The 21,967-nt window shown below is 47.0% G+C and overlaps 1 protein-coding gene across 3 annotated transcripts in view; it reads right to left on the bottom strand.

The window, feature by feature from the left end:
• The window catches only part of map7d1a (MAP7 domain containing 1a), a 157,389-nt gene that overhangs the window by 32,502 nt on the left and 102,920 nt on the right, over nucleotides 1-21,967 (bottom strand). For all 3 annotated transcript variants that reach the window (XM_068006408.1, XM_068006409.1, XM_068006411.1), the window contains exons 3-5: nucleotides 18,919-18,987; nucleotides 7,110-7,273; nucleotides 5,216-5,330 (exon numbers count right to left, since the gene is read on the bottom strand). In XM_068006408.1, the coding sequence (XP_067862509.1) occupies nucleotides 5,216-5,330; nucleotides 7,110-7,273; nucleotides 18,919-18,987 (348 nt within the window). The remainder of the gene's footprint in view (nucleotides 1-5,215; nucleotides 5,331-7,109; nucleotides 7,274-18,918; nucleotides 18,988-21,967) is intronic.

Below are 21,967 nucleotides of genomic sequence, written 5' to 3'. Positions count from 1 at the left end.
CTTGAATGTACTCAATGACTGAGCATCTACAGCTCTCTGGAGTAGAGAATTCCAAAGATTCACAACGATTTGAGCGAAGAAATTTCTCATCTCGTTCCTAAATGGCCAACCCCTTATCTTGAGACTATGTTACCTAGTTCTAGACTCTCCAGCCAGGGGAAACAGCCTCTGAGCATCTACCCTATCAAACCCTCTAAGAATTTTATACGTTTCAATGAGATCACGCTCATTCTTCTAAACCCCAGAAAATATAGGCCCATTCTACTCACTCTCTCCTCATAGGACAACCCTCTCATCCCAGGAATCAATCTAGTGAACCTTTGTCACACCGCCTCTAAGGCAAGTATATCCTCCCTTAGGTAAGGAGACCAAAACTGTACACAGTACTCCAGGTGCGGTCTCACCAGAGCCCTACATAATTGCAGCAAGATCTCCTTACTCTTATATTCCAACTCCCCCCTGCCCTTGCAATAAAGCAGTTAAAAAGCATACAGGATCCTTGGCTTTATAAATAGAGGCATCGAGTAGAAAAGATAGCTGGTTATGCTAAACCTTTATAAATCACTGGTTAGGCCCCAGCTGGAGTATTGTGTCCAATTCTGGGCACCACACTTTAGGAAGGATGTCAAGGTCTTGGAGAGAGTGCAGGGCAGATTTACTAGAAATGTACCAGGTATGAGGGACTTCAGTTATATGGAGAGACTAGAGAAACTGGGATTGTTCTCCTTAGAGCAGAGAAGGTTAAGGGGAGATTTAATAGAGGTGTTCAAAATCATGCAGAGTTTTGATAAGAGTAAATAAAGAGAAACTGTTTCCACTGGCAGGAGGGTCAGTAACCAGAGGACACAGATTTAAAGTAATTGGCAAAAGAACCAGAGGGGAGATGAGGAGAATTTTTTTTACGCAGTGAGTTGTTATGACGATCTGTAAAGCACTACCTGAAAAGGTGGTGGAAGCAGATTCAATAGTAACTTTCAAAAGGGAATAGTATCTACACTTGAAGGAAAAATTTGCAGGGCTATCGGGAAAGAGTTGGGGAGTGGGCCTAATTGGATAATTCTTTCAAAGATCCAGCACAGGCATGGTGGGCCGAATGGCCTCCTTCTGTGGTGTATGATTCTCTGAAAAGACGAATTGCAGAGTACTCAGGGATAAGAGATGGAGCTGGGATGCCCAGGATTGGTGTTTACTCAGTGTGAGGAAGAGAAAAGAATCTCTGCAGCTGTTAATGGATACAAGGAATAATGAGAATGGGCCTCAGAGAGCAGAGCAACAACTTGCCTTAGAGCCGCAGCGAAAGACGGAGATCAGAGTAAGATCAAAACTACTGTGAAGTTGCAATAAATTCCCAGTAAAGCACAAGTCGACTGTTTACTGTTCATAACCTCCAAGAAGGTCCTTTCAAGGATTGGAAAATGATGAATATATTGAGATATCCCAGAATGTCCATTCTGAGTTTGTCTCCATAATGTGAAAATTTAAATAAGAAGGAATTCTCATAGTCAACTATGCTCGGCACATCCCACAGTGTTCACTAGAGTCACATGCTGGGAATTTCCTTGGAAGTTCTCCCGATTGACCTTTGTAACTTTGGTGGAAGATTGGAGGAAACCCCATTTACACTTGGATATGGATTACCACCACTCTTCGGCAGTTGATTGGGAGGGCCCTGCCCCGAGGAAATTACCGGCGATTGTAACTTACAGAACAGTCAGAGGCCATTCAGCCCATCGCACAGCCCTTGTGTAGGACAGAGTCTCATTTCCACAGTGAGGACTCCCTCCACATGCTAAGTGGGGCAAACCAAGAACAAATCTAGCAGCCCAAAAGCAGGCTTCCAGGAAGCGACCTGGGCCATCAGCAGCAAAATTGTTTATCCCCATAATCTGTAACCCCACAGCCCGGCACATCACTTACTCCTCCAGCACCATTAAGCCAGGAAACCAATCCTGGTTCAATATAGATGGTCATGCCAGGAGCAGCACCAGGCATACCTTACAATGAGGTATGAACCTCATACACGGTGAAGCTACAAAACAGGACTAGCTGCATACTAAATACCAAAATAACCAGCAGGCTATAGAGGAGCTAGGTGGTCCCATCATCAACAGATTAGAGCAATGCCCTCTAGCTCCACCACATATGGTCAAGAAAGGCGCTGGACAATCAGGCAACTAACAGGAGGAGGAGGCTCCACGAACATCCCCCTCCTCGACCATGGTGGACCCTAGCAGGTAGTGCAAGAAACGAGGCTGAAGTGTTTGCAAGTGTCTTCAGCCAAAAGTGCTGAGTGGATGATTATACTCATCCTCCTCCCAAGGTCTTCACCCTCACAGATACCAGTGCCCAGGCAATTCAGTTCACATTAAGACATTAAGAAGTGGCTGAGTGCACTGAACAGTCAAGACAATGGGCCCTGACAACACCCCAGCTGTAGTGTTGAAGACCTGCGCACCAGAGTTAGCTGCACCCCTAGCTAAGCTACTTCAGTGTAGCTGACAATGGCATCTACCCAATAATGTATAAAATTGCCCAGGTATGTCCTATACACAAAAGGCAGGACAAATCTCACTCACCCTATCAGTCTGCTCCCAATTATCAGCCAGTAGATGGAAGGAGCCATCAATAGTACCATCAAGCCACACCTACTCACTGACACTCAATTCAGGTTCCGCCAGAACCACTCGGCTCCAATCCCCATCACCTTGATCCAGACATGGACACAAGAGGGGAGGGGGGAGTAGCTGTCCTCAATGTTAGGGCAGCATTCGACAGAGTCTGGGATCAACAGCCCTATCAGAGCATAGGTCAACCTGGGGGGTGGGGGGTCAAAAAGGAAAATCTTTCAGTGCTGGGGTGGTACCTGATGCACAGGAAGGCAGCTGTGATTGTTAGAAGCCAATCATCCCAGCCCAGGACATCACTGCAGGAGTTCCTCGAGGACAATGTCCTTTGTGCAATCATCTCCAGCTGCTTCATCAACGATCATTCCTCCATCATAAGGTCAGTAGTGGGCTCGTCACTGATGATTGCAGTGTTCAGCTTCATTCACAACTCCTCTAATAATGAAGCAGCAGGATCCTGACAAGGTCCAGGCTCGAGATGACAAATGGCAGTAATATTTGTGCCAGGTGATGGTCACCTTGAGCAACTGAAGTCCCAACCACCTTCCCCTTTGCCATGTCCACCCACCATCAGAATCCTGGCCGGAGGGCTCACCACTGAACAATAGTTAAACTGGATCAACACCATGGCTACAAGAGCATGGCAGAGGCTGTGTACTCTGCGGTGAGTGGCTCACCATCTGACCCCCTCAAAGCTTCTCCACCATCTACAAGGCTCAAGTCAGGAGTGTGAGGGAATGCTCACCACTTGTCTGGATAGGTGCAGCTGCAAGAACACGCAGTAAGTCCAACACCACCCAGGACAGAGCAGTCTGCTTCATCACTCCATTCACTGGGCTCAGCATCCGTTCCCTCTACCACTGGTGCATGATATGTACGATCTACAGGAAGCACTGCACCAACTCACCTAGCTTACACCCAGTGCCGCAACCTCTACCATTGAGAGGAACAAGAGCAGCAATGTCCATGGGAACACCTTCAAGTCACACAACCCCGACGTGGGTGTAAACCTTCATTGTCGTTGGGTCAATATCCTGGAATTCCCTACAAACCATTGTGAGAGCACCATCACCACAGGGGACTGCACTGGTTCAAAAGAATGCCCATCACCACCTTCTCAGGGCATCTAGGGGCTGGCCTTGGCAGTGTTTCTCACATCCTGAGAACAAACATAAAAAAAAACAAAGAGCTCTCCATTTAGTCCCATTTTCCTGTCCTTTCCCCATAACCTTTTAGATTTTATCTTCTTCAAATATTTATCCACTTCCTTTTGAAAAGCTGTTATAGATTCTGCCGCCGCTATTGTTGCTGGTCTGGAATTCCACGTTTAACATCCTCTGCATCATAACATTTCTCCCGACCGTCGTTCTTTTGATGACCATCTTATGCCCTCCTGGTGGATGTGGTTTTTCCCCGAATTTTATTCATCAAAACCTCTCATTAACCCTCCACTGTTCGTACAACTTGGGAGCTGGGCTCTGCAGCTCTCATCTCCACTGAGCTTTCGATAGGATTAAACTACGGACAATTTTTTTTAAATCTCATTAAAGAGTCAGGAGGTAGCACTGCCTGAAGTCACTCATCGTCTAGGGTGGGGAATGGGGGGGTAAAAACCTTTGTGCATCTCCATATAAAGCAAATTGTGGGGCTGAAATTCCTTCTGATAATTTTAGAAAAGTCATGGTGGGTACTGGGTGGTACACAGGGCAGGAAGGCAGGCGGATGAGCACACTCTACTTTTTATTTTTGCAAACTGGGTTCGAACTCAACCCAGACCAACGGAATGAAAGCCTCACCCTTTCTGTCAGCTGAGAGAGTCACAGTGGGCATTTTCCAACCCTCTGGTTAAGACAGGGTGTTGGGACAAAGCAAGAGGGAGCTTTACCCTACATCGAGCCGGTGTATATAGCAGACATGGGAGCGTTGGATGGAGCGAGTCTATCATCTGCATCAGTGGCCGAGATTTTGGTCACCACGTCCCTCGAACTCAGTCCTTAAATATCTTCATCTCAACAAACTCTCACCTTCAGAAGCCTCTTCTAAACTGACCGTTTCTCCAGTCACCTCCCCCATCTCCGTCCTGGCTGCTTCTGTGAAACACCTCGGCAGGTTTTGAAAGGCTTTATGTAAACGTTAAACAGTAGTTGTAGTCACAGAGAACATGGCTGTGGTGTATGGAACCCTGCCTGATACTGGCACTGGTTAACAGAAGAAAAATGGGAAAGTGTTCTGTTCTCGGCCACTGATATCCCTCAACTGGACGAGCACAAACACAAACAGAAATGCACTGCGATCCACTTAGAAACACACACAAGAACCTCTATCCTTTCACTGCAACGAGACCCGAGTAATGCACAGCCTTGAGAATCAAATCGGGTGCAACAGTCTGGTATCTGCACTAACACACAATTCTCAAGCCTACACTTCTACAATCAAGAACTAAATACACCTGCACCAGTCCGCAAAACACAAGTCAGAGTGTGTGAGGCTCTGGGGATTTTAATACCACGCCACTAAAGGGCATTCAAAGCAAATACCGTGAGTTCGCCATGCAATACCCGTGCATCGAACTCTCCATTAAATGGACTCACTCTCTTTCTGTCCACCCAGGTTATGGGTGAGGGCTCCGGCCCACGACCACCTCTGCTGACGGATCTCGGCCCAGGTTTTCTTGGTCGACCGCTGTATCACGGCTTCGTAACGCTCCTGCGGAAAGGCAATAAGAGGAGAGGGTGAGGGCGGCATATGAGAGAGAGAAAGGATGGCGAGAGGAATGACTTGAGGCCAGTGCCCGAGGAGGTGGCAGTGTCGCCAACTCGATCAACCTTTAGGGGCTGCACATAGGAACTTAAACATTTATTTTACACACTCGGTAAGTGAGATGCGTCTCGGGGAGCAAAATAATCATGATGGAGCTCCCTCGGTAGGGGACAGGTACCATAATAGGCATGGCAGTGCCATGGTCATGTCTGGACTAACAATCCAGAGAAAGCAAGTTCAAATCCCAAGGGGCAGTTTGGGAATTTGAAATCTGGGGAAAAAATAAAAAGCTGGTGTCAGTAAAAGTGACTGTGAACCTGTTGGACTGTCGTAAAAACCCAACTGGTTCACTGTTGTCCTTTAGGGAAGGAAACCTGCCCCCTTACCTGGTCCGGCCTATAAGTGACTCCAGTCTCAACACCAACATGCCGGCACTTAACTGTACTTTGAAATGGCCTAGCTCGGTTCTCGAGATGGGCAACAAATGTCAGCCTTGCTCGCGATGCCCACATCCCGAGAATGAATTAAAAGGAATGGATATCAGGAAAACCCCGCGTTTGATTCTGGGGCAGTGCAGAGTCTGCTGATCTCATCCGGGTGGGGAGGGGGTGGAGCCTGGATGCAAGAGGCCTCCATACCCTTGGGGTAAAAGGCTGTGGGTGAGGGAGAAGGCCAACACTACACAGCCAACGTTCCTGCTCCTGATCATCATCATTCAATGAGTCCTGCTGGAAAAGGCAGCATCAGGCACAACGGTGGTACGCACAGGAGGGATGCTGAGTGGTGAGTATTGGTGGGGCAGGGCCTGGCATGAGATACCAAACTGGGGCAAATTACAGAGATATATTTTACTTTAGAAGTGGAAATTTGGCTCCCTCCCACAGAAAGGATCCCACTGTGTCAGCTGTGGCTCAGTGGGTCGCACTCTCGCCTCTGAATCAGGAAGTTGTGCGTTCAAGTCCAGAGCAGTTGTGTAAAAGCTTAGTACCCCTGCGATTCAACTAATAGCGAGGACAATTTGATTATTATTACTGGCACAGGGAACGACAGAATGGGGCAAAGTTGGCAATCGCCCTAAGTAATCATAATCACTGCCACCTGGAGTCCTACAAGGTGAAATTGGTCTTCAGTGGTGGTGCAAAATGGGGCATCAATGGAAGAGAGAATTGGGCGGGGTGGGAAACGGGGTGCAGATCCGCGAATGCACCTTTTGCGTTAGAAGCGAAGACCAATTTCACCACTCTAGATGTTAGTCATCATAGTAACAAGTCCTAAAGCCACTTGAACAGAGGAAAGCAAAATGATTGGGTGACATCTAGTATTGCAATAGTATTTTTTCAAAATGATGTTTATAATTGTAAAACTACTTGGAAGAAGTTGATATACTCGAGTTAAAGCTGAGTTGCGAATCTCAATTGTGGAACAGACTATTCCAACTGAGCCTACTCAGAAAGGCCTCAGTGCAGGGCTGTTGCTTCTTCGTTTATTTGACCCACTGACTCTGCTACGGTCAATGTTGCCTCACCTCTTAAAGGAAATTGATGAGGTCATTGTCTAGCGGCTGGGCCAGGAACCATTAAGTCTGTCACCATATTAGATTCTGAACATCAGTGGAGACTGCAGTTCAAACCCAGGCTCCAGACTCTCTCGGGAAAGATGCTGCATCTGGAACTGCCAGCCTTCCGGCGATGCTAATTCCTGGAGTGAAGCTGCAATGAAACGCACCTTATTTTTCTGAAGCTTTAGTCGCTGCCGTTCCTCGAGTACGGCTCGTCGCTTCTCTATTTTCAGTCTCTGCTCCTCTAACCTCTTCCTCCGATCTTCCACCTGTTTCTCTCGGAGCAGTTTTGCTTTTTCTTCCCTTTCCAGCCATATTGATTTCTTAGCAGCTGAGAGAAAAGAGAGGAGAGAAAAGAGAGGAGAGAAAGAAAAGAGAGAAAAGAGAGGAGAGAAAGAAAAGAGAGAGAAAGAGGAGAGAAAGAAAAGAGAGAGAAAGAGGAGAGAAAGAAAAGAGAGAGAAAGAGGAGAGAAAGAAAAGAGAGAGAAAGAGGAGAGAAAGAAAAGAGAGAGAAAGAGGAGAGAAAGAAAAGAGAGAGAAAGAGGAGAGAAAGAAAAGAGAGAGAAAGAGGAGAGAAAGAAAAGAGAGAGAAAGAGGAGAGAAAGAAGAGAGAAAGAGAGAGAGAGGAGAGAAAGAGAGAGAGAGGAGAGAAAGAGAGAGAGAGAGGAGAGAAAGAGAGAGAGGAGAGAAAGAGAGAGAGGAGAGAAAGAGAGAGAGGAGAGAAAGAGAGAGAGGAGAGAAAGAGGAGAGAAAGAGAGAGAGGAGAGAAAGGGGAGAGAAAGGGGAGAGAGGAGAGAAAGAGAGAGAGGAGAGAAAGAGAGAGAGGAGAGAAAGAGAGAGAGGAGAGAAAGAGAGAGGGGAGAGAAAGAGAGAGGAGAGAGAGAAAGAAAGAGGGAGAAGGAAGGAAGAGAGAGAAGGAAGGAAGAGAGAGAAGGGGGGGGGGGGAGAAGGAAGAGGGGATGAGTACAAGAGAGGGGAGGAGGAAGAAAAAGAATAAAGATGAACTACGAGAATACATCATTTGTGAACCACATGAAATTGGCTAGGGACCATTTCCTTTCCTCCCTCTATCCGGTTCAGTAAGTGGGAATCCCACAGATTACAGGGTGTGGGAAGGGTGGAATTTGCAGCAAAGGAAGTTCATCATTACATGGACTGAAGCAATGGTCTGTTTATAGCAGCAGATGCCATTGGTTGAGAGTTTATGGAATCCTGGGTAAGATGGTGAGATGGGACTGTGCAGTGACACGCTCCATTGCTGCCAGTTTATCATCGGGACGGCCTTCGTGCCCCAATAAGGATTCCTGATCTCACTCTTTTTTTAAAAAAAGAGGTTGGAGGGAGATGCAGAAAAATCTGCAGAGTTGAGACTGGCATTTCCACATGGAGAGAAAAAATGGAAGGGGTTGGAGGTGGGGGGGGGTGGGTGAGGACAGAAGAACAAGTCAACCAAGGCTGCTTTCACTCACCTTCAGCAGGCCAGATGTAAAGCAGCATTGGTCAGTGCCCTGGAGTAGACCATCCTCTGGACAACACTACACGAGGCAAGGAGGAGGCGCAACACGAGGGGGGAGATTAAGCATTGCGGCTACTCAGTTCCAGCACACGATGGGCTTTGGAAATACATCAAGACTGAGGCCGTAGACTCACATCAGATTGGGTATATACCACCGCGGGGCAAGATGCCATCGGGAGGGCGGGCAAGATGCCGTTGCGGGGGGCAGGCGTCATCTCAGGTAAATCCCCAACTAGTTTTAAACCAGGAAGTAAGTCACCACACATCTGGAGCAGATAAACCTCACAGCCAGATCGACTCAGTGCTGTTCTCAATACATCTCAGACAGGAAGGTCAAAAGGAATTCACCAACTGAATAGAGCATGACTGCGACCTTTCTATTGCCCAGTTTGGGCATCAGAAATTCTACCGAGTAAGGAGGCTCTCGACTTCAATAATACTAACCCACGCAGACAGTATACACAATAATCAGAAGCTCTGTCGTCCTTGGATTATAGAACACACACACACACACACACACACACACACACACACACGGACTGCAGCGGTTCAAGTGGGAGGTCCATCACCTTCTCAAGGGCAACTAGGAACGTCAATAAATACCAGTCTTACCCGCGAAGCCCAAGAATGAATTTTAAAAATGCACACACAACACAAACACTGGACACTGAGGTTTCACTCAGTTTTACTGCTCATCTTTGAAACTAGAACAAGAGGAGCCACTGAAGAGGTAGGTCCGTTTCACGAGGACCTCCTCCCACCGTAATGGCTCATTTGGCAATACCTGGTGTGGTACTGAACTATACCGGCCAGGAAGGCCCCAGGTTCAACCCCTGAACTGTGCTGAGTGGGCAGATAGCCCTGGCCTGCAGTGGGGTGCTACACTTGGCCTCAGGAGAGGCCACGAGAAACACAGCCCAGGCTCCCGCTACTGATCGCTGTCCACGGTCTCCTGCTGAAAAAAAAAGAGGATGAACACTCGTTGAGGATAGAATCAGGATCGCTTGCGATGCCCTTCACTCACCAAAAATTGCACTCGGGTGAGGGAGGGAGCTGCCCATAGATGTGATGCTTCAGCTGTACAGAGCTTTGGTCAGGCCCCACCTAGAGATACTGCGTTCAGTTTTGGACATTGCACCTCAGGAAGGATATATTGGTCAGGTGTGTATAATTGGAGCGCTACTGAATGATTCAAGTCATTGTTAAAAATGAAAATTCTTCAGATCAATTTCATATTCTCTTGTGTCCTATAATCAATAGAGCTCTTAGAATCAACCATTGAGAGAAAACAATCTCACGTTTCTATCGAGCTTTCAGAAACGGCAGGCCAGCTTTAATTAACTGGGTAATCGGCTGATAGAATGTCTTTGATAATGAGCTGAGTGAGTTTCCCCGAGGGAGTGATTCTTACCGAAGATACTCTGGTTCGGGGAGAGATTAATGTAATTAAATCACTCGCTCAGCCCCAGAAACTGAAACAATCTAATTAGCTTTGAAAGAACTTACTCCTGACACCATAAGCAATGCAACGCACGGGAGTCATTTATCACTATATCTACCTTCCCTGTGGTCCAATCCCTCCCTTACCATCTCATCTGATACTGTCGGAGGTGCCGTCTTTTGGACAGGACATTAAACCGAGGCCCCGTCTGCCCTCTCAGGTAACAGATCCCATGGCGCTATTCAAAGACTAGCAGGGGAGTTCTCCCGGTGTCCTGGCCAACATTCATCCCTCAGCCAACATTATTAAAACAGGTGATCTGCTCATATGTTTCGTTGCTGTTTGTGGGATCTTGCTGTGCGTAAATTGGCTGCCGCGCTTCCTACATTGCCATGGGATCTGTTAGGTCCATTTGAAAGGGCAGGATTGGTTTAACGTTGTTTGGAAAGATGGCACCTCAGTACTGCACTGAAGTGTCGGTCTAGACTACGTACTCAAGTCCCTGGAGTGGGACTTGAACCCACGACCTTCTGACGCGGGGGCGAAGATGCCACAGCTGACACTGTCATAGAAACATAGAAAATAGGAGCAAGAGTAGGCCATTCGGCCCTTCGGGCTTGCTCCGCCAGTCAAAATAATCATGGCTGATCGTCTAACTCAGTACCCTGTTCCCGCTTTTTCCCCATACCCCTTGATCCCTTTAGCATTAAGAAATATATCTATCTCCTTCTTGAAAACATCTAATGACTTGGCCTCCACTGTCTTAGTGTTGAAGGGGACAACCCACACATGCCCTGTCTGAGGGCATCAGTATGTCAAAGTGCGATAGCAAGAAGCTTCTGCCCTCCATACAGACTGGGCTGGGGGATTTCTTGCCTTCCCCTGCACCCCCACCCCAGGCTAACTGGTCCTGATCACTGCCCAGTGATTCCCAGTGTCATGGGCGTCAGTGTGGAGCTCAGATGTGATGCCTACCATGGTCAAATACTCTGTGCCTGTGCTCAGGTGAAGTACTTCAGTCACGTAGCAGTCCCCGCTGCCAGATTTTTAAAAAATCAGCTCATGGCCGCACCCTGTATGACGCAGCTTTACTAATACATTCGATTAACATTGATATATCTGTTTAAAAGGCAGCTCGTGTCTTTGTAAATTATTACAGAAAGTAAACGAGTCTGAAAGGGGTTCCTGTCCAATGACCATCGGACCACAAGATAAGGAAATAAAGCACGGGAGAATGAACATAGGGAGGAAAGGAAAAACTAAAACTGTGATTTGGGAAAGGAGGGAAAGCTGTGGGAGGTAATTTGAGCCCCCAAGGATGAGTGGGAAGGTAAAAATTGCAAAAAAATGTAAAACCAATGGGGGGCGGGTGGAGGGGCGAGGTAGGTGTGTGTGTGTGTGTGTGTGTGTGTGTGTGTGTGTGTGTGTGTGAGATAAAACTTGACTATTTTTTGATTAATTTCTGGCCTCAAAATTAAACTTGAGAACAAAAAACTTCACCAGTTATTGTACTTGGTGTCAGTACTGAGCACTCCCAGCACGGGTTAGATACAGTGTAAAGTTCCCTCTACACTGTCCCATCAAACACTCCCAGGGCTGGGACAGCACGGGTTAGATACAGAGTAAAGTTCTAAGTTCTCTGCTAAATGGACCCCAGTATCGCACTCAGTTGTGCCGCAATGGGCTCTCACCCCACCCACTACCCTACTGCACACCAGTGTGACATCTCCATTTCCCACAGGGCCTTTCTGAACAAGATTGTGACTACAGAGCCAATTAGTGTCACAATATGTGATGGGTTACATTGGCCCACTTCATTTTATTGATGGCTCTGGACTAATTGTGAATCCAGGTCCCAGATGTGAAACAATAGCGTTAGAACAGTGTGCTACCCAGTCCATGTATTCTCCAGCTGCCTCCTTCCTTACAATTTCACCATTCTAAGTTCAGAAAGATCAGGGCAGACTTTCCAAGCAGTGAACTGGACGTCTGAATGCTTGGTGTTTTTGTGCTGCATTCCTGTGTGTGCTGGGTTATGCTGGCATTAACCCGTTTGAAGTGAATGGGTTACAGCCTAATAAAAGTATTGCACTCTGAATCTGAATGTAGTACGAGTACACGAGAGTTTAAAGGTGATCAGAAGTTCTATCCCATCATATTTCACAGGGATAGTGATCAAACGCATATTTAGACAAACACTAGTTCAGTGTAGGACTCATTTACCTGCCACATTCTTATCTCTCAAAGGGATCTCTACTTTTCTTGGAACTATAGAAGTTAACAGCACAGGAGGCCGCCATTCGGCCCATCATGTCTGTGCTGGCTCTTTGCCAGAGGAATCCAAAACTAAACCCACTGTCCTGCTCTCTCCCCATATCTCTGTATCTTCCTCTGCTTCAAATATTTATCCATTCTTCCCTTAACAGCTTCAATGGTCTCTGCGTTAACCATTCTCTGTGGCAAGCATTCCATGCCCCAATAGCCCTCTGTGTAAAAAAAACTTCCCATAACTTCTCTCCTCACACTGCCAATTTTAAACTGACAGCCCCTCATCACTGACTGTGCAGAGGAAATAGTCTTTCTCTATTCACCCTTCACAATTTTGAAAACCTCAATTAAATCTCCTCTTAGCCATCTCTGCTGCAGTGGGAACAGTCCCAGTATCTCAAGTCTCTCCTCATGACTATAGTTTCCCATTACATCATCCTGGTGAAACTATGCTTAACGCTTTCAATGGCTTTAATGTCCTTTCTATCGAGTGCCCAAAACTGTGCATACTACTCTAACAATGGCCTAATGTTTTCTACAATGTCATCATTACTTACTTACTCCTGTACTCTATGCCCCTATGAACAAAACTCTAAATTCAATTATCTACCAGCACTCGCAGAGAATGATGTATTTGAGCCCCCAGGACTCTCTGTTCATCCATACCCTTCAACGCCTGTCCATTGAGTGTAACCTCTCATTCCTCGTTTATATAGTACCTCACACTTATCAACTTAAGTTGCACCTTTCACCTGTCTGCCCATTCTGCTCACCTGTCTGTTTTCCTGAAGTCTTTTCTAATCTTCCTCACTATTTGCCAAACCTCCTCCTTTTTCCTCGTCAACAAAACTTGAGCTCCATCAGCTCAAGTCCAAGTCATCTCCATAGACAGAGAAAAGTGGGCCCAGCACTGATCCTTGGGATACACCACTTTAATCCTTCTCCAATCCAACAGCAGTGAGTCACTCGCTACAGAATACCCAGCCTCTGACCTGCTCCAGTAGCCATGGCATTTATGTGGCTGGTCCAGTTGAGTTTCTGGTCAATGGTGACCCTCAGGATGTTGATAGTAGGGGATTCGGCGATGATATTGCCACTATATGTCAAAGGGAAGTGATTAGGCTCTCTCTTGTTGGAGATGGTCATTGCTTGGCACTTGTGTGGCATGAATATTACCTGCCACTTAGCAGCTCAAGCCTGGATGTTGTCCAGGTCTTGCAGCACACTGGCACGGACTGCTTACGAACAACCAAGCAAACAGCCCCTCACACTGGACAGGAAAGTGAGGACAGGCTGTAGGTTGGCTGAAGGATAAGGCTTCAGATTGAATTGTTCAGTCAGCTAGCTCTCCTCAGTTCCTTGACAGTCTTCAATGCTCGTCAAACCTCCCATCTCCCAGTGAGTTTTTTTCTCTGCTATGCAATGGAATTGTCACTTTTGCTGGAATTGAGTTCCGTGCATTGAAATGGTGTCAGTCTCTCTGCTGGAGGTGTGGGGGATTAATCTATGCGACCGCAGTAAGGGTATGGCTCTAACGTAAGGGTATGGCTCTAACCAGGTTTAGCATAATGAGAAGCTCTGTTAAATATGATTATTGAAGAACTTTAAAAGATTTATTAAACAGCTGGTCATATTGGCCTACATTGGGCTTCTTGGAAGTTATTTCATATTCTTGAATAAACGTTTTTTGTTTTAGTTCCTGTTGCCAAATGACGGTGTCTCAGTTTCTGTGACTGAATGAGGCCATGTTAAAAATTCATGAAGTGGAGCCTGCTGCCTTTAATATTGAATATTTTATCAATTTTGGTGAATCTTGCAAAGTTATCTGGAACTGGATTTCATCTCGAGTGATGAGAAGCCAGTTATTGCAATCCCTCCAGGTCTCTTCAACCCCGAGTTAAGCTTTAAGTCCCATATCTGGTCCATCGCTAAGAGTGACTTCTTCCATTCCTTCCTCATCCTCAGTGCTGCAGAAACCTTTAACCATGTCACCACCACCATGAGGGTCAAATGGTCTCCTCGTTAGGCTCTCCACCCCTACCCTTCACAAGCTTGAAATTTTTCCACGGCCTCACTCTGCCCCCAACTGGGAAATCTCCTCCCTAAAACCCAGCCCACATCCTCCACCTGACTCTGGATTACTGCCCTTCTCCAATCCCCCACTGGAGACCAATCTTTTAATCACTATGCCCAACTCGTTGGAATTTTGTTCCAATCCACGTGGCCTTACTACCACTTTCCTCAAAACCCTCTCTCTTTCATTATGACTACAGCCTTTCCCCCCCCCAAATTCCTTCACTTTTCTTTTCTGGCATATATTGGACAGTTGCTGTGGGAAATGGTAAAAAAAAAAGTCCACTCCGATGCAAAAAGGGACGGTCTTCCAAGGTTGGAGCAGAGACACATCGGAGCGAGAAGAAACAGAGACACACCATTTAGCCCAACACCAAAGAATTGGCAAGTTGTTTTAATATGATTGGCTGCCAGGCACCGGTCCCAGGATGGGAGCTGGCTTGTTATCAGCAGCCATAGCTACATGGACACACCAAGAGGAGTCTAATCGGTGCTCACAAAAAGTCTTTCAGCAGCGGTCATAATATTGCTTTGTTAAGACGTTTCCAGGAAATTAGATTCATCTGTGTGCGTCTAAACCTACTTGACCTTCACTGGGAGCCAGAGAATGAAAGGTTATCACAAGGACTATCATTCAATTTCCTACTCAAACCACCAGCTGCATTCCAAACATGAGCCTGCCTTAGTAAGTGACAATCACAACCACAAAGCCCACTCTGTTAGATTAGCGCAGGGAGCATCTCGGATCGAACCCACCCCCCACATACAATTGCAGGATGAAGCTTATAATTTCTCTCTTCCTTCACCCCTCCCTTACCCCATAGACTTCTTCAATACATGGAACTATTTGCCGCCTTTTGACTCTTGGAATGGGGAACAATTATATTCCGGCCGTCTTTAAGCAGCATTATAGCCGCGACATCCAAACCAATTTGATCATTCCCCTCCCCCACCTCACCCCCCGCCAAACCCCATAGCTGGTCCAGATCTTCATGCACAGTTGCCAACCCTGGTTGGACATATTCCTGGAGATTTCATCGCATCCCCTCCTGCCTCCAATCGCCCCACGCATTCAAACAGGCTCTTTTCCCCCATCTGCAATACTTTATAACTAATAAACAAAAGTGTTCAAAGAAAATGAAGAAAACACATTTTGTTTTTAATGCCCTTATGATTTATCTCCTGGGTTGCTCGCAGCAGTGTCCAGGAGATTACTCTCAAATTCCTGTAGACTCCAGGACAATCCTGGAGGGTTGGCAACCCAATAAATCGTGCCACCACGGGCAGTGGCTGAGAAACGTTCTGGTTGAATAGCTTTCCCCTTGTGGGTGCAGTGGTTCGGACCGACGATCGAGTTAGCCGCACCTCATTGATGTCACAAATCAATCCAGTCGGTGGCCTTCCAGCTAACGGGCTAGAATGTTCCAGAATCTCTTCATACAGCCAACAGTCCTCAGTGGAGGAGGGGGAAGAGGATGGGAATACCCCATGTTATCTCCTTACATTTAAAAAGGATCACCAGGTTATTTCCCCCAATTCCAGGCGAAGGCCAAACGTCACTAGTTTTGATTGGCACGTGTTTGAAAGAATCTTACAGCACAGAAGGCGGCCATTTGGCCCATTTTGCCTGTGCTGGCTTTTTGAAAGAGATATCCAATTAATCCCACTCTCCCTGCTCTTTCCCCATAGCCCTGCAAATTTCTCCTTTTCAAGTATTTATCCAATTCCCTTTTGAAAGTTTCTATTGAATTTGCTTCCACCACCCGTTCAGGCAGTGCATTCCAGGGCCAAGTTATCCCACCCTTTCCTTAACTATTCTTTTATTTATGTGCTCCTTACTTAATAAAATTCTAACTCTATCACAATGTTCCAGATGCTAAACTAGTCCTTGCAAAACATAAAAATTGAAGTTAAGAAAATCGCCTCTACATAAGGGCAAATGATATATAAGCAAACATAAATTAATTATCTCTACGTACTTGTTGTGGGTAGGGCTGCACTCCCCACAGGGGAGGGAAAGATGCATTTTGTTGCAGCCAGTAACCAGAGTCAGGCCAGCCTACTCGTTAATGAAGGGGGTGGTCCTTTCTCTCCAATGGACGGACCCTGCAAGCGCTGAGCTGGTTTTTCTTTTTATTATTCGTTCATGGGATGTGGGCGTCACTGGCAAGGCTAGCATTTATTGCCCATCCCGAATTGCCCTTGAGAAGGTGGTGGTGAGCCGCCTTCTTGAACCGTTGCAGTCCGTGTGGTGAAGGTTCTCCCACAGTGCTGTTAGGTAGGGAGTTCCAGGATTTTGACCCAGCAACGATGAAGGAACGGCGATATATTTCCAAGTCGGGATGGTGTGTGACTTGGAGGGGAACGTGCAGGTGGTGTTGTTCCCATGTGCCTGCTGCCCTTGTCCTTCTAGATGGTAGAGGTCACAGGTTTGAGAGGTGCTGTTGAAGAAGCCTTGGCGAGTTGCTGCAGTGGATCCTGTGGATGGTGCACACTGCAGCCACAGTGCGCCGGTGGTGAAGGGAGTGAATGTTTAGGGTGGTGGGTGGCAGCCAATCAAGTGGGCTGCTTTGTCCTGGATGTTGTCGAGCTTCTTGAGTGTTGTTGGAGCTGCACTCATCCAGGCAAGTGGAGAGTATTCCATCACACTCCTGACTTGTGCCTTGTAGATGGTGGAAAATCTTTGGAGTCAGGAGGTGAGTCACTCACCGCAGAATACCCAGCCTCTGACCTGCTCTTGTAGCCACAGTATTTATGTGGCTGGTCCAGTTAAGTTTCTGGTCAATGGTGACCCCCAAGATTTTGATGGTGGGGGATTCGGCGATGGTAATGCCGTTGAATGTCAAGGGGAGGTGGTTAGACTCTCTCTTGTTGGAGATGGTCATTGCCTGGCACTTGTCTGGCACGAATGTTACTTGCCACTTATTATCCCAAACCTGGATGTTGTCCAGGTCTTGCTGCTTGCGGGCTCGGACTGCTTCATTATTTGAGGGGTTACGAATATAACTGAACGCTGTGCAATCATCAGTGAACATCCCCATTTCTGACCTTATGATGGAGGGAAGGTCATTGAGGAAGCAGCTGAAGATGGTTGGGCCAAGGACTCTGCCCTGAGATTAAGGGATTGTAAGACCAGTTGTTTGCCCAGCCAGTGGTCCGGAACGGCGGGATGCAGAGGCAACACCAGGATACGAGGAGAATTGGCCCCTTCTGCCCAACTTATGGAATGGAGGGACGGTATTCATGGAACATGTGCGGTGTGTAGGGTTGCCAACCTTCCAGGATTATCCTGGAGTCTCCAAGAATTGAAGATTAATCTCCCGCACACTGCTGCGAACAACCCAGGAGAAAAATTTAGGGCACAAAAAGAGAGATGGGGGATAAAAGGCTGTTTGACCGACAGTCAAGATGCATCCAATCTGGTAACAAAAAGTCTGCTCACTTTCCAATTGGCACAGGAAGGTAGTGTGCCACAAGAATAGACATGTTGGATGACCAATGGCAGCACTGTGGAGGTACGGTGATGGCAGGCAGAGATCCTCTGTGAAACCTCCTGCAATTCGTCCAACAAGAGTTGGGAACCCTAGCGAGGTGTGATATGTGCAATGGATGATCTTGAATTGGCCTTCCCGCATTCTGTTGCGGGGTGGTGGTGTTTAGGGTCTGACTCCATATACCTTGGTCATTCCTTTCCCTTCCACGGTTGGTGTTAGGGTCATGCTCCCGGCCTTCCTCCAGGCTTTCTGCGCCACCCTTGGTCTTGGAGCTGAAAATGGTGCACAGGGTGGAGATGTGTCCTCAGGAGGTTATTGGGGAATGGAGGACGAGTTCCAAGGGGATTGACTGGTTCAATTCGAAGTGCCGGATTCTGGAGATAATGGTGTTGGTCATGAACAGGGGTTACTACCAGGCAGCCTGGGCCTGTTTCTGGAGACCCACAACACAAATTACACCTTCGGAGCAGCAACCCACTCACTGGCCACGAGGAGCACCAACCCTAACCAACAGGATCACCAGTAGATCTCCCCCACACCCCTAACCAACCCAGGGATAATCAAGCTACCTCAAACCCCACCCCCCCAACCAGTCTCCCCTACCCCTCCCAAGACCTGCAATGTTCACAGCACAAGGAGCCTGATGTGGAGCTACACTTTACCCACAAGCACCATGTGGTCATGATGCTCAGTGAATTGATAAACCATGTAGGGGAATGTACAGTATCATAAAATGTGTGATTCTACACCTAAATATATAATAACCTCAGAAAACATTGATGTGAACATATCCTTAATCGTACAATAGCTTCACAAAATACAAATGTGCTTTCTTGAGAACCTTATAATAAAAAAAGTACCTCAAATCCCATCGATTGTGAGCTTGGTGTCACTATTCTCCGAGAACTAATCACTGGGACCTTCTGGCAGAGAGCGCCTCTCCAGTCACTACCTCTTATAAATTAACGAATTACCACCAAGATCCTTTTACGCTTGCTAATTTGAACATTTGCTTAAACACAATCCCATCATGATGTCATGAATGCTGTTTCAACACTGAAGTAGAAATGAGACAATAAAAAGTCAACTCTCCGCAACTTTCAAAAGGACTCGACACGGAGACCATCCCCCAACTCACAAAATCTGAATAAGGTGAAACAATTTTGAATAATACCCATTCTTACCGAGATTTTTTGCCCGCTCCTCTCTGCGCTGTCTAGCCAGCCTCTGCCTCTCCTCGGCCTTTAGCCCATCTAGAAGCAGAACAAGTGAGAAGAGTTACAATAATAACTTGCATTGATGGAGTGCCTTTAACGTGGTAAGCATCACAAGGTGGTTCACAGTGGGGGAAGGGATGGGAGAAAAGAGATGGAACATAGGAATTGTTAGACCAAAAATGACCATGGTCCATCTGGTTCACCTTCTACCATCCTGGTAGGTGCATAATACAAGGTAATGGAGTTGTTGACTAATCATAGCAATCAATCTCTATCAATTACAAGTAATCTTACAACACCAGGTTATAGTCCAACAGTTTTATTTGAAAATCACAAGCTTTCGGAGGCTTTCTCCGTCAGGTGAGAAGGAGAAAGCCTCCGAAAGCCTGTGATTTTCAAATAAAACTGTTGGACTATAACCTGGTGTTGTAAAATCACTTACATTTGTCCACCCCAGTCCATCACCGGCATCTCCACATCATGTCTATCAATTACAACAGACCCAGACATGGTAATTTAAAAAAAAAATTCGTTCATGGGATGTGGGTGTTGCTGGCGAGGCCGGCATTTATTGCCCATCCCTAATTACCCTTGAGAAGGCGGTGGTGAGCCGTCTTCTTGAACCGCTGCAGTCCGTGTGGTGACGGTTCTCCCACAGTGCTGTTAGGAAGGGAGTTCCAGGATTTTGACCCAGCGACAATGAAGGAACGGCGATATTACTCCAAGTCGGGATGGTGCGTGACTTGGAGGGAATTGTGCAGGTGGTGGTGTTCCCATGTGCCTGCTGCTCGTGTCCTTCTAGGTGGTAGTGGTCGCGGGTTTGGGAGGTGCTGTTGAAGAAGCCTTGGCAAGTTGCTGCAGTGCATCCTGTGGATGGTACACACTGCAGCCACAGTGCGCTGGTAGTGAAGGGAGTGAATGTTTAGGGTGGTGGATGGGGTGCCAATCAAGCGGGCTGCTTTATCTTGGATGGTGTCAAGCTTCTTGAGTGTTGTTGGAGCTGCACTCATCTAGGCAAGTGGAGAATATTCCATCACACTCCTCACTTGTGCCTTGTAGATGGTGGAAAGGCTTTGGGGAGTCAGGAGGTGAGACACTTGCCGCAGAATACCCAGCCTCTGACCTGCTCTTGTAGCCATAGTATGTATATGGCTGGTCCAGTTAAGTTTCTGGTCAATGGTGACCCCCAGGATGTTTATAGTGGAGGATTCAGCGATGGTAATGCCGTTGAATGTCAAGGGGTGGTGGTTAGACTCTCTCTTGTTGGAGATAGTCATTGCCTGGAGCGAATGTTACTTGCCACTTATGAGCCCAAGCTTGGATGTTGTCCAGGTCTTGCTGCATGCGGGCTTGGACTGCTCCATTATCTGAGGGGTTGCAAATGGAACTGAACACTGTGCAATCATCAGCGAACATCCCCATTTCTGACCTTATGATGGAAGGAAGGTCATTGATGAAGCAGCTGAAGATGGATTCCCTTGGTCTGTTCCATTTAAAGGTGTAGGGCCCCACGATGCTCAGATGTGAACGGGACTGAACTATACAGAGGAAAATTCCCAGTGGTGGAGACCTTTGGTTCAAAGTCACCTGTTTCTCCCAACCATGCTACACCTACCACATCCCAAAATATTATTTTCTGAAAGCAATCTATCAAGTTTGCATTTGAATGAATCAGGAGTGGAGGAAGGAAAAAAAAAATGGGACACTGACAAGGAGTAGGGAGAAGGCAAAACATGGAGCTGAATTGAGGTTTTGAAGTTGGGGGGTGGGGGAAAGAGAGAGAGAGAGAGAGAGAGAGAGAGTGAGGAGAGAGAGATGTGCAGGGATGTGATGTTAGTGGTGAAGTTTGAGCGGGATTCCCTTGGTCTGTTCCATTTAAAGGTTCGGATCCCACTTAAACCAGGATGGCGACATGAAGCTAGACACGTATTTAGCTTGGCTCCAAGATCCAGGAAATAAATCCCCCCTCCCCAAAAAATTGCTTTAATCGTACGGAAATGGGCTAGGTACAGCAGGAAGAGTTTATTTAATATTTAGTCACTAAAACAGCTCAAAAGCTTTTTGTTTTAATCCAAGCCAAGGACTGGTGAGGCTGTAAGATCAAGTCCTGTAACTGGATAAAGCTCTGCTACCTGCTCCCATCTTGAAATACATTTGGAATGTGCCCACAGTGAAAGGTCCTCCCTCTAATATTTACTGTCTCTGTACATTAATACAGTAGTGTTTATTTTTTGGAGATGATCCCTTTCTAGTCCTCCCATCGTATCCTTGGCAACGAGCGTGAAGGGGAGACAGTTAGGGCCCTGTGCAATCGCACGCACGCCCCCCTGGTCACTATGTAGTTGTTTAGAAGGATCTCAGCGTACCCTTGACCACTTTGCCTCTCAGTTTCCAGCAGCAGGGTGCATTGCCTTTAGTGTTCAAAGCAGAGCTTCAAAAATCCTATTTTACTTAATGGAGATGGATTCAGGACACCAGAGAAATTGGACCAGCCTAACAGTGACAATCGCTGACTGCTTCAAAACCGACAGCCACTTCAATCCATGTTGAAACCAAGAGGTAAATGCAGTCTGCGGACTAGGCCGCAAAGAGATATAGCAGCGTCGCCTTTGCTCTGTGCCCATATCAGCTGATAACTTTCAGACAGGGAGGCTGCTACCATGGTAACACAACAGTTATGGATTTCCCCGGCACATGGAGGCCATGTCCACAATGACTTTCCCAGGTGGGAAGTTTTTGCCCCCAGAACCCCCCTGCCGTGTTGACATGGCAGCTGTGGAGAGAGCGGGGCCGCCGAATACGGAATAGGCGGTTTCAGTGTGCCAAAGAAGAAACCAAAACTGTTCGCAATGTTACATAGACAAGGTCATTAAGAGTAGAGACTGCTACTGTATAGGGAGCAACAAAGCAACTACACTGGCCACCCATCAGTTACCGAGGGACAGCATGTGGGGTGTGAGGATCTAAGATCAGCCAATTCATCCCAGTTAATGGTACCTATAAGACCATAAGAGAT

The sequence above is a fragment of the Heptranchias perlo genome, chromosome 26 (assembly GCF_035084215.1).
Source record: "Heptranchias perlo isolate sHepPer1 chromosome 26, sHepPer1.hap1, whole genome shotgun sequence".
In the NCBI taxonomy this organism is placed as follows: Eukaryota; Metazoa; Chordata; class Chondrichthyes; order Hexanchiformes; family Hexanchidae; genus Heptranchias; species Heptranchias perlo.
The sequence above is the reverse complement of the archived record's forward strand: the minus strand, read 5'-3'. Positions and strand labels throughout refer to the sequence as shown.